The sequence below is a fragment of the Hydra vulgaris genome, chromosome 03 (genome assembly GCF_038396675.1).
Source record: "Hydra vulgaris chromosome 03, alternate assembly HydraT2T_AEP".
NCBI classification, from domain to species: Eukaryota; Metazoa; Cnidaria; class Hydrozoa; order Anthoathecata; family Hydridae; genus Hydra; species Hydra vulgaris.
Genome location: NC_088922.1, coordinates 58,517,501 through 58,529,926, shown reverse-complemented (window position 1 = coordinate 58,529,926; position 12,426 = coordinate 58,517,501). Strand labels below are relative to the sequence as shown.

The following is a 12,426-nucleotide window of genomic DNA, read 5'->3' as shown; positions in this document are numbered from 1 at the left end:
TAAAATTGTTTTTGGTTTTAAAAGTTGATTTAATCTCCCAAGATTTCAGTTAAGTTAAAATATATTTGTGACAAGCTTCCCTACCCAAGTACATGATAATATAGTATTGACCTCTGTAAACAGTTTTTTATTATTCAATCTAATTGTTAATTTTAAATCATTTTGTTTCCATTTTATACTTCTACTCAAAGCCATGGTTCAAAATCCTAAAGTCAACCATCCTACATTGTTCAGTGATCTAATTTTTATTTGAAAAATATGTAACTAACAAATCCTTCTGAAATTTTATTTGAAAAATATGGGATTGACAAATTCTTCTTAAGTTTTAAGTTAATATTTAAGTATCTTTGATCATAACTTAAATCATTAATTTACTTTTTAAATCATTAATTACTTTACTGGGTATACTTAACATCGCTGGATTACAAATTTTGGTAAATTTCTTGTGGGTTCAGGTAGAAATCCATAGTAGTTTGCTTCCCAGGTTCTGAAAATTGGTAAACATTTTGTACAGCCATCAACTTTTTGGAATTCTGTTTGGAATGGAAGTTCATTGTGATGCAAGGTACATTCATTTAGTATTAATCATTTATGTATTTTTTTCCTAATTTCCTTTCTAAGCACACAATAGTTCCTGTTTTGAAACCAGCATAGACATTTATATTATCAGCAAGAAGAGTTTTTATTAACTAGCAAGTAAAGAAATTAAAATATTTTTTAAAAAAACGTTATGAACTATAGTAGAAATAAATTGTTTATCTTTTAACTTTCCTTAAATCTGCAACTTGATCAAGAACTATAATGATTTCATATTGAAGAATGGAATTTTCCTGGTGCTGCTACAGTCCGAGATAAGACATGGTGTCTTCAAAAAAGAAACTCTGGCTTGAATAGAAAAAACTAAATATGCAAAATATATTAATTTCATTAATTTCTTTTGCATTCTTTACTTATTCTTTACTTAAGAAAACATTTTGCTGAATATTACTTGAAATTAAATGTTTATTTATAGTTCACAAAAACTTGAGATTTTGTTGAGAAACTCGATGTATATAAAGAATAATAAATAAAAGTGAAAACTTAACATGATTCTTAACGAGTGTTGTATAAACTTAACATGATTCTTAACGAGTGTTGTATAAACTTAACATGATTCATGGAAATACTAATTTGGGACTTCTGCTTTTAACTTTTTTGCTATTTACTATTGCTAATGCTATAATATTTAATACTATTGCTAATTATGATATATAATTTTAATTATACTATATAATATATTATATATAATGTTAATTATAATATATAATAATTATAATTATATATAATAATTATAATTATTATAATAATTGCTAATTATAATATATAATATTTATTATATAATAATAAATATTATATATAATTATTTATAACATATAATAATATATTATATATAATATAATAAATATTATAATATATAATATATATTATATTGCTAATTATGATATATAGTAGTTATAATAATATTAATACTATTGCTAATACTATAATATTATTGCTAATACTGCTATTGCTAATACTATAATAATAATAATAATAATAATAATAATAATAATACTGCTAAATACTATTTTAGAACTTCTGCTTTAAACAAGTGTCGTATAAACTTAACATGATTCTTAACAAGTGTCTTATATAATTAAATATATAATGGTAAAAACAAAGTACCCTAAAAACAATAATAATAATAAAAACAAAACAAACAAAAAAATAATTAAAAAATTAAATATTAATAAATAAGAATTATGTAATAAAGTGCATAACAAATTTCATGACACATTGTTAGCATGCATACTATAAAATATAATCCAATAAATTTTATGCGATAGATAATATTTAAAAACTCTTCAAAAATTTTTACAAAGATTTCATTTTATTTTTAAAGACTTACTTTGCATTTTACTTTTTGAGTTAACCAAAAATATTTGAAACTTTTTTTTAGCTTCAACCAAAAGATTCATCCGAGTATGCAGAACAAGCCCCAGATAATAATATGCTATCTAATTCAAAGTCTCAAATTGAACAAGTTCAAGAAAATGAAAAACATGACAACAGTAATGGTAATGCAGATAGCACTGGTTTAAAGGGAAATTTAAGCTCAAATGATAGTCTCACCAAACAACGTTCTACCCAAACTAAAGTAATTTTTAACTTCTAATTATTAAAGTGTACCAATTTGCTAAATATAAATTTAAAAATGAAGAATTATTTGCACTGTAATATGATGACTTAAACATTCATAATTCATTTTATGCAATCACCAAATGGTAGCCATAGGTAAATTCATTTCATAAACAAAAATTATTTTACATAAGGACTTTCATCACTAAAATCTTTTAAACCTTTTATCACACCCAACATCTATTAAAAATGATTAAAATTATGTTAATAGGCTAATTAAAATAGGCTAAAAATAACAGGCTAAATAAAATAAAAATGTCTTATTTTGAAGTTTACTTTATCCAAAAAAAAGTTAAGATGCAAAACGATGAGGTGGCAGAGAATATACTATATTATATATATATATATATATATATATATATATATATATATATATATATATATATATATATATATATATATATATATATATTATGTATATAAGAATGATACTTTATTAATTATTTTTATGAAATTTTTTTAAACAAGTTTCGATTTATTCTAAATATTATTTTTATTGGTTGAATAAGGGTCAAAAACGAAAAGGCATTCCACAAAGCAATGAAAATCGCACTGAAGAGACAGCTGAGTCTGTAGAAGTAAAGAAAAGAAAAGCATTTGATGCAGAAGAAAATGAATCTTCAGCTGATGAAGGAGTAATGAAATTTCTATATAAAATTTATTCGAAAAATAATAATAATAAAATTTCTTATTGTTATTAATTATCTTATTGTTATTAGGTTTTTTATTTTAGTCTGTTTCTTAAAATACCAGTGTGATATTTATTAATTTTTTTCACATTAAATCTGTGTTTAAATAAAGCATGAAACTTGAAACTTTTTTTGTTAAGACAACTTTGTTTAATGTAAACCACTTTTAGCATTGATTTAAATCTAATTTTAAATATGGTTAAAAAGGGAGAGGAGATGGAGAGGTTAGACAGTTCTTGATGTGAGGTGGCTGGAATTTATGATAAATGCTGAAATCTTTCACTTTTATTATTAGTTATTGTGTATTAATTTTATTATAACATATTGTTATTATTGTTAAATCTGTTATAGCCAATTTAAGAGTATTTTATATATTTTTAGGGAAATGAAAATGATAATGAATCTTATCAACATATAAAAGATAATAAATCAAGTTATGATCAACTTATAGTTGATAGTGCGACCCAGTCACAAATCAAAGATAAATTACAAAAAATAACAATTGAAGATAGTTCATCTGCAATTGAGGAGGAAGATGAATCAGCTATAGATGACAGTTCTAAAAACAAAAATGCTAAGGTTAGAAATTTTGTAATTTTCTGTGACAAAAAGCAGATATTCTTATACTCTGTAAAAAGTTATATGTATGTCTTGATTAAAAAACCATTTATAAGGTATTAAATTATATCTATCAGCAAAACAATTCTTGAGTAAACAGATGTCTGTTTACTACTATTAGAAACCATTGTAAAAAGGTTTTGTTTTCGTATTTCATCTCAAAAATTAGGCACTTGTGACTTACAGAAAATCTTTAACAGTATCTATAACAAGGGTAAATCTGTTATTTCGCCTCTTGTATGGATCAGATTTTGTCACTTCACCTAAAGTAAAAACTGAGTTGTTTACTAAAAACTTCTCATCAATATCATCTCTTGATTCCGCTAGTTGCATTCTAATTGATATAGCCGACAAACATGCTAATTCATTGCCTGACCTTTGCATCGCTCCAGCTTCTGTATCTAAAGTAATTTACTACTTAGACTCCTCACAGCTTGTGATCTGAACAACATACCTGTTATAGCCTTGCCAAAGTGTTCTCCAGAGCGTTCGTCTATACTTTCAAAACTATTTAACAAGTGCTTATCAGAGCCTTGTTTTCCAGCCTGCTGGAAAACAGCATCTGTTATCCCTATTTTCAAAAACTCTGGAGAGCCATCTGACTTGTCTAACTATTGTCCCATTAGTCTTTTTCCTATCATAAGCAAGGTTTTTGAATCTTTAATTAACAAACACTTAATCTTTCATCTTGAATCTAAAAACTTACTTTCTGATCATCAATATGGATTTCGATCTTCTTGTTCTACAGCTGATTTGCTAACAGTAATAATCGATAGATTTTATCATGCATTAGATAGAGATGGAGAGGTTAAGGCTATCGCTCTTGACATTTCTAAAGCTTTTGATAAAGTCTGGCGTGCTGGTCTTCTCTATAAGCTTTCTTCTTATGGTGTATCTGGTAACATCTTTAAGATTATTGGATCTTTCTTTTCCAATCATAGTGTAAAAGTTGTTCTTGATGGACAGCGCTCTTCTCATTTCCTGTAACTTTAAGGGTACCTTATTCTATCCTTCTTCTAAAAATTCTTACATCTTAAGTGGCATTGTTTGCTGATTACGCTACAATTTATTCTTGTCTTGATAAAAAGTCAACACTCTCTGATCGCTTGGACGGGCGTTTGAGCTTGAAAAGGATCTCACTTCTGTTAAAGCATGGAGCTCTGAGTGGCTGGTGAACTTCAATTCAGATAAAACTCTTTTTTTTTTTCAGCTAATCGCTATCGCAATTATCTAGATTTTCCTATATTTATGAGTGGTAATGTACTCGATGAGTCATCTACCCTTTATCTTCTAGGATTAACTCTTACTTCCGATCTTTCTCAAAAACCATATATTAAGTCCATTGCAAAATTACCATCTGCTAAGGTTGCATCTCTTTATCATTCTCGACGCTTTCTTACTTCGAATTCTATCCTTTATCTCTGTAAATCTGTTCTTGTATGGAATACTGTTGCCATATCTGGGGCAGATCTTCCAATGATGCTCTTTCTCTTTTAGACAAGGTGCAAAAACAGCCAACCTCTAACCATCTTGCAACCAACCTCTAACCATCTTGCAACCAACCTCTAACCATTATCGCATTGTCATAATGTTGCTTCTCTTTCTCTTTTCTTTAAATGCTATAATGGGCCCTGCTCTAAAGAGCTAGCCTTTCTTGTGCCTTTACTAAAATTCGTAATTCAATTAAGTCCCACCCTTTTACTGTGACTACTCCTAAGTGCTCCAAAAATTCTTATTCCTCTATTTTTTTCCTTGAACATCAGTCCTTTAGAATTTGTTTTCCTGATTCATATAATTTGCAATCCTCTAAGTTGTCTGTCAATCGTTATCTTGCTTTAAAAATTTCTTCTTTTCTCTTCCAGTAACTTCCAACTCTAATAGTGATTGCTTGCAGCTTTTTTAGAAGTGAAGATGTTTAAAAAAAAAAAAACGTTTATGTACTCATTTACTACAACATTGATCAAAATGCAGTATTAAAAAAATCTTTTAGCATAATACTTTGTACTAAATTTTAAAAATCATTTGATATATTATTATTTATTTATTTTTTAAAGATTTCAGATGTAAATGAGTTAATTGACCCTATAAAAGATGATGACATGGAAGAAAAAATTTCAGAAGATACTACTGATCATGATTCACAAAAAACAGATGAACTTACTATCTATAAAGATTATAAGACAGATTTTTTTACTGATGAAAATGCATTATTTTCTACTGATTTGGAAGTAAGTTCATTAAAGTACTTTTTTTTCTTACTTTTTTTTTTTTTTTTTTGCTTTGTGAATATTTTCTGAATTTGCAGCTTTTTAAAATGGATTTGTATTTCAAAAGATAGCTCAGAAATTATTTTTAGGGTTTTTACTTTTAAGAAGAAGAAAATTTTGGATAATAATAGTGATCCTCCCAACGTTCAATGGTCTTGAACAACAGATAATTTTTATATTTGAAATACAATGTTATTTTTTTACACAGAACATATTGAGGCAGAATGCAGTGAAATTTTCAAAAAAATAAATTTGGGGGTTAAAATACAAAATATTGTTTAATGGGTTTTGTAAGCCTGTGTATTTATACAAGTAATGGTGTAGTGAATATATGTTTTGATGATAATTTTTTATATTTTCACTGAATTTTAGTTTTGTTCCTTCTTAATTCCAGGGATAGTAAAAATATTATTTTTTAAGCAATAAGATGACTTGCACTTTAAAAACTTTTTTTTATTTCATCCTAATATTTTTATTAACTAATTTTTCTATTGTTATTTTTATATTTATTAAATAATTTATTTGATCATGCTTCTATAATTTTAAATGTTCATTCATTTCTCTTGTTTGTGAACAAAAATGTCATTGAATATGAAAATTTTGATGAGCACTATAATAATAAGTGTGAGAGCTACAAATTGTTTAAAAAAACTTTGGTAATTAAATCTTGAATATGTTGGATACTTTTAAAGTTAAGATAATAGTTATTCAAAGGTTGCACTTTTTTTTTTGCTCAGAGCCATTGGAATACATTTCACTTAGTATTTTTTTTTTTTTTTTTTTTTCTATGTTTTTGTTTAGATTTATTTTTTACATTTACATATTACATAATAATCAAGTGAAAAAAATTTTTAGCACATGCTAAATTAATTTTTAATTTTTAATTTGAAAAAGAAACAGTTTTAAAACTGGGGTTTGCCATCCATGTTGAAATTACATTATGTGAGAAGTTTTTAAAGAATAACTAAATAAAAAATATCAATATTACATTTTAATACCAAAAAAATAATATTTTGTTTGGGCCAGTGTAAATGAATTAGAACTGTCTAAATGAATGAGGGTTTAGGTTTAAGAGACTTTTATTGGAGCAAAAAAAAAAATTTTTTTTTTTAATTTTTTGCTGTCATAAAATTAAATGTATATATATGTATTGTAATTTAGAAAAAAGAAAAAACATTAGAACTATTGCGTAGTGAACTAGAAAATGGTTTATTCAGTTTGTCTCTAAAGCGATCTCAGATTAAAGATCCAAAGCAAGCTTTAGATATGTGGATGAAATATGATCGTTTAACCTCTAACCTTGCTCAACAATTATGTGAACAACTTAGGCTTGTGCTTGAACCTACATTAGCCAGCAAAATGAAGTAAATTTTTTTTTTTTTTTTTTTTTTTAATGTTTATTTTAATAAAACTTTTAGATAATGATAATGGAAATAACAATAATATAAGTAACTATTGATATGTATATGTAGTATAAATATAGGATAATACAAATAATAATTAATATGATGCATGTAGTATAAATATAAGATAATATAGATAACAATTGATATGATGTATGTACTATGCATATAAGGTATTATAAATATTGATTTGATGCAAGGTTTTTGATGCAATAACTTGTGATTACATATATATAATATTTATAAATATTTATGATGATAAATATGCAAATATATACCTATAATATAGTCTGGTTTTATCAAATGGAAAAAATTAACTTTTAAATTAAAATGTAACTTGCTGTTAATCGTGTTTTTATTTTTAAAAGCTTTTATTTAAATTTTAAAAATTTAAAAAGTAATGCTTACAATAAAGTTTTTTTTTAAAGATTGTTCAATAAATGAAGAAAATGTTTCAGTAGTTTTTAAAAAATATAAATTGAGCATGAATGATTTGCATTCTTTTAATAGAACAGATTTGATTGTAACAGGGAATAGTTAATTTAGTTAAATTAAATATAAATAGTTGATTTGTAATAAAACTATTGAACTCAGAACTTAAACCTCTTGGGAAATGTCTTTATGATTAAAGATTTCAAAGAAGCCTGGTAAACAAATTTTGTTTTGCTGTTAATAATATCTAACATCTCATAGACTTGGCAAAGGAGATCAAACACATACATAAAGTTTTTTTTACAAGATTTTTTAATTAAATTTACAAATATTCTCCTGGTTATGTTTACTATCAGCTTAAAATGTTGTTTTACTATTTAGCAAATCAGGGCTGGGCTTGGGATTAATACAGTAATGTTCAGGCTAGATGGGTAACCTGGGTTATAAAATGTGATAAAACTTTATTTTTTGGTACTACTGAGGAAGGATAGAGAATTTATAATTAATACTTTTGCCTTATTATCACCATCATTATTGTTTTAACATCAATCACTTTGCTGTTGCATTGGTTGTGCAGCTTTCAATAATGCTACTATTTGGATACTCGCAATCTTGCTTATTTTCTCATGTTGTCTTTTAAGCCAAAAAACATTTTCCAAGTTTTGGCACTCAGGGAAAACCAGGGAAAAGTTTTTAAATTCTGAAAAATCAGGGAACTTTTTTTGAAAATCTTTAAAATCAGGGAAAACTCAGGGAATGTTTTTTAATTTCATATAAGATTATATGATAGATACAAACTGTTATTTTTGAAAATATATTTTTTATATTTATTGGACTTTTATGGTTTTGTGTGAATTATAGGTTACCTGGTACAAGATACAATAAGAACAAAACGCTTTGAATTTTAAAATAAGTGTAAGAAATTCTATAGAATCTTTAGAATTCTCACCTTTAATTTAGATCAATATAGTATTGCATTGTTTAGATTCTATTATTATGTTATGGTATTGGTTTATAAATGTTGTTTAATAAATTTATGTATAAGATACTTTACTCAATAGTCATAAAGTACTAATATTTCAATAAGTAAAATCAAGAAGCTATAATAACTACTTTTTATTACTTAAAAACCTTCTTTTAACAGATTGCTATCAATTAATTAAGATGAAGTATTTAATTCCATAAAAAATTCTAGTAAAAATATTAGGGGAACATGGATTCAGTTGCAAAAGTATTATATCCTTCAACATTAATAAGGAAAATTATATACTTTTCCCCACCCGAACTCGGGGAAAAAGTACTTGAAATCGGGTGAAAATCAGGGAAAATGGATTTCTAAAACTGCCATGAACCCTGTGTTGCCTTTTCTGCACTTTTTCCAACTTTTTGTACTTCTGCTTCTACTTTTTCCAGAAAAAGAAATAACCAATCATCTCAAAAACCACATTGAATCACGGCCTTCTTTTCTATTATTCAACTTTTTTCACCCTAAAATTCTGTCTAACCAAATTTAATTTTAAAAAACAATTTTTTAGGAAAAGGAAGTTATTTTATTACTTAGTAGTAACATTATAATAGCTCATAGTTAATTGCTCTAATAATTTTAATTGCTCTAATAATTCTAATTGCTCATAGTTTTTTTAATTTTGAAATTTGAGATTATGAAAAGAGGGGTTTCCAGATTACAAAATTAAGAACAGTGAGTATTTTTTTTTTTTTTAATTTTGATTCACTCCCAACAAAGTTGCAACCAACCACTGCTAAGTTGGGAGTTACTAGAAAACAAAAAATAGAGATAAAGAGCAAAGAAACAGTTGACAGAAGACTTAGGTAGTTGTAGGTTGTATGATTCAGGAAAACAAGAAGATAAGAGAGAGTTCCAAAGGATTTAAGTACTGTAAATAAAATTAGACGAATAAATAATTATAGTTTTTAGAGCACGCAGAGACAGATACAGTAAAAGAATGAAACTTTGCTGAATGACGAGGCAAACGAGAATAAGTTTTGGTTGATGGAGCTAGAGATAATAGCTCCTTTGATAGAATGAGTTTTGGTTGATGGAGCTAGAGATGATAGCTCCTTTGATAGAATGAGTTTTGATTGATGGAGCTAGAGACGATAGCTCCTTTGATAGAATGAGTTTTGGTTGATGGAGCTAGAGATGATAGCATTTTTGGACTTTGTCTAAAAGAGAAAGAGCATCATTAAAAGAACCAGTCCAAATATGACAACAGTATTCCATACAGGGGTGAATAAGAGATTTGTGTATGTAGAGAATGGAATCATGAAGAGGACTCAATGAGAGGGTTACCATACATCAATATAGGAATGTCCACAGTATTGCAATAGTTGCTTGCAGTAAACGTCTGAGTTTTTCTGGATTCAAAATCCACAAGCCACCACAAGCCTCAATCTGTTATAGAAGTGAGATCAGGTTCAAGGTCAGCTGCCCATCCTAAGCGATTGACAAAAGAAGAAAATTTGTCAAGACAGGACTATAAAGTTGAGTCATCAGCAAATAGAGCCAGTTTAGATGTTAGTTTGTCAGGAAGATCATTAATGTAGATTAAACAAAAAACAAAAAAAAAAAGAAACAAAAAGAAACAAAAAAAGACCAAGGGTAAAACCTTCAGATGTATCCCAGAAGTTACTGGAAATGAAAAAGAGTGTTGCCTTTCGAGGGTGACTTTAATAAAACAGTTAGAAAGAAATGGTTTAACAATCATAAAATTTTTCCCAGGTACACAAAAACTAAAGTTTATTGCATCTAAATAAATAGATATATGTTTATATCCTTATATATCCATATTGTGTATGCATAAATGTGCTTCTAACTTAACCTCCTAGATCCAAGCAGGTATGGAAACTTTTATTCCTTCTTGATGGTTTTAAGTTAAGTCTCATTCTACTTCTTGTTTTTCACTTTCTTCTGCAGTTGCTATAACAAAGTGTTATCATTTTATCGTCTTTTTTACAAGAATATCTCTCTTGAAAATAAAAGCAGAATGTTATAATTGCAAAATATCAGTCCTGTCTGATGTTAGACTCTATTACTCTCAGTTTACTTAATCTTGAATCAGATGTTCTGAGACTTTTGGAAAATAACTAAAGTAAGTTTAATGTTGCATTTCTAATTCATGGGTCTGATCTTATTACTTTTCCCCAGAATAAGCCAGTGTTATTTGCAAAGAACTTTTCCTCTAATTTGACTCTTGAATCTAATAGCCATGCTCATCCAGCCATTCCAATTCAATAGATTAACCTATTCTTAGATGTCCAAATTATTCTGGGTTTCAATGCTAAAGTCAACTCTTAATTTTATTCTTTTATGACTTGGTTCAGACAAAATTTCTATCCTAGTCTTACAAAATTGTTTTTCAGAACTTTCTTCAATCCTGGCTAAACTATAATTAAGTGCTAAATAAGTGGTTCCAATATTTAAAAATTCTAGAAAACACTCTGACTTCTCCTAGGATACTTGGAGAAGTCAGAGTCAGATTAGTCTTCTCTCTAGTATTAGTTTCTTCATATAAAAATTTTATATATATTTTATAATTAGAATAACAATTTTCCTGACTTTATATCTAAAGTGGTTCTATTGGCTGACAACTCAAGTTTATACTCTTGACAAAAAGTTTTTAATTGCTTAAAATTAAAGATCAAGTGCTTAAAACAAGCACCCAATCTTTTATCTGATCTCTCTCCTGTAACAGCTTTGGATATGCAGTAGATTTTAACTCCAACAAAACTCAGTTATTTATTACAAAAAACTCGCTATATTCTTGACATTCCCTATATTGAAAAATAACAATTGTAAATGTAGCTGTATCTGCTTTATCTGCCAAGCTTGACCACTTTCTCAACGTTGTAAAGGTTGCATCTCTTTCTTTTTTCTATAAATATCACGGTCACTAATCAAACAAGCAATCATCTAGTTTGATCAACCAAAACTCATTCTTGCTTAGCTTGTCATTCAGCAAAGTTGCATCCTTTTACTGTATGTCTATCCATGCTGTAAAAGTTTTTAATCTAGTTTATTTCCTTGCACATCAACTAAACGTCAAAAGTCTCGCCCATCTTCATGTTTTCCTATTCATACAACCTACAACTTTTTATGTTATATGTCACATCATGACAAGACAATGCTTGTAGTTTGTTTTCATTTGCAAAATTAAAACCAAAGATAAGTTTAAAGTTTAATTTAAATTATCAAATCATCCTATGGAACTTCAAATCATATTATCCATTTAAAATTTAAATCTATAATTTAAACAAACAAACTCTAAGTATAGTGTTTAGATCAGTATAGTATTGCATTGTTTAGATTCTATTATTATGTTATGGTATTGGTTTATAAATGTTGTTTAATAAATTTATGTATAAGATACTTTACTCAATAGTTATAAAGTACTAAATTTCAATAAGTAAAATCAAGAAGCTTTAGAAAGCAAGAATAAATTAAAGGTGAGAATTCTAAAGATTCTATAGAATTTCTTACACTTATTTTAAAATTCAAAGCGTTTTGTTCTTATTGTATCTCTTACCAGGTAACCTACAATTCAAAGTTTCTTAATGCAGCAATCACACAAAACATTACATATTACACTGTTACATAAACTATAATTTTAAATTTCATAGTTACAAGAAACACATTTAATAATTGAATAATACACTAAAAACACTTTAAAATAACATTTATGCTTTTTTTTTTACAAACTTAGAGGTGACTATCGAACAGGGAAGCGTATAAACATGCGAAAAGTAATCCCATATATTGCAAGTCAATTTCGTAAGGATAAA

At 26.9% G+C, this 12,426-nt stretch overlaps 1 protein-coding gene across 1 annotated transcript in view; it reads left to right on the top strand.

The window, feature by feature from the left end:
* LOC100212580 (midasin) overlaps positions 1–12,426 on the top strand; it is a 186,762-nt gene that overhangs the window by 150,693 nt on the left and 23,643 nt on the right. Inside the window, exons 81-86 of the mRNA XM_065793812.1 lie at positions 1,979–2,176; positions 2,727–2,852; positions 3,288–3,485; positions 5,579–5,752; positions 6,953–7,155; positions 12,348–12,426. The exon at positions 12,348–12,426 is cut by the window's right edge and continues 96 nt beyond it. Of these exons, the coding sequence (XP_065649884.1) occupies positions 1,979–2,176; positions 2,727–2,852; positions 3,288–3,485; positions 5,579–5,752; positions 6,953–7,155; positions 12,348–12,426 (978 nt within the window). The remainder of the gene's footprint in view (positions 1–1,978; positions 2,177–2,726; positions 2,853–3,287; positions 3,486–5,578; positions 5,753–6,952; positions 7,156–12,347) is intronic.